Genomic DNA, 336 nt, shown 5'->3' on the forward strand with positions numbered 1-336 from the left:
AGCACAGCTCCCCTGGGACCACCCCATGGCTTCTCCCCACGGCACTGCTTCCCCAGGTTTCCTCCATGGCTTCACTCCCCCCCTCATGGTGATTGCACAGCCCCAGTTCCCCCAGGGGGGCACCCCATAGATCTGCTCCCCTGGAGACATCCCTGGCTCTGCTCCCTCCTCCTCGGGGGCACCCACTGCCCCAATCTTTCCCGTGGGGAGCTCCCCCCCCGGGGCTCTGCTCCCCCCTGTGCCTCACATACTGTTGCATTGTAGTCGAAGCAGATGTGGGGGCCTTTCCGGTAGCGGGGTCTGTCCACCAGCTCACACTGGTTGGGGTCCCTCGGC

General features: G+C 65.5%; 1 protein-coding gene across 1 annotated transcript in view; it reads right to left on the reverse strand.

The window, feature by feature from the left end:
- Nucleotides 1-251: 251 nt before the first annotated feature.
- LOC103774928 (voltage-dependent calcium channel subunit alpha-2/delta-2-like) overlaps nt 252-336 on the reverse strand; it is a gene marked incomplete at both ends in the record, with an annotated part of 3768 nt that continues 3683 nt past the window's right edge. The window contains one exon of the mRNA XM_008942366.1: nt 252-330. Within this exon, the coding sequence (XP_008940614.1) occupies nt 252-330 (79 nt within the window). The remainder of the gene's footprint in view (nt 331-336) is intronic.

This window comes from Merops nubicus, unplaced genomic scaffold, assembly GCF_000691845.1.
Source record: "Merops nubicus isolate BGI_N331 unplaced genomic scaffold, ASM69184v1 scaffold28856, whole genome shotgun sequence".
NCBI classification, from domain to species: Eukaryota; Metazoa; Chordata; class Aves; order Coraciiformes; family Meropidae; genus Merops; species Merops nubicus.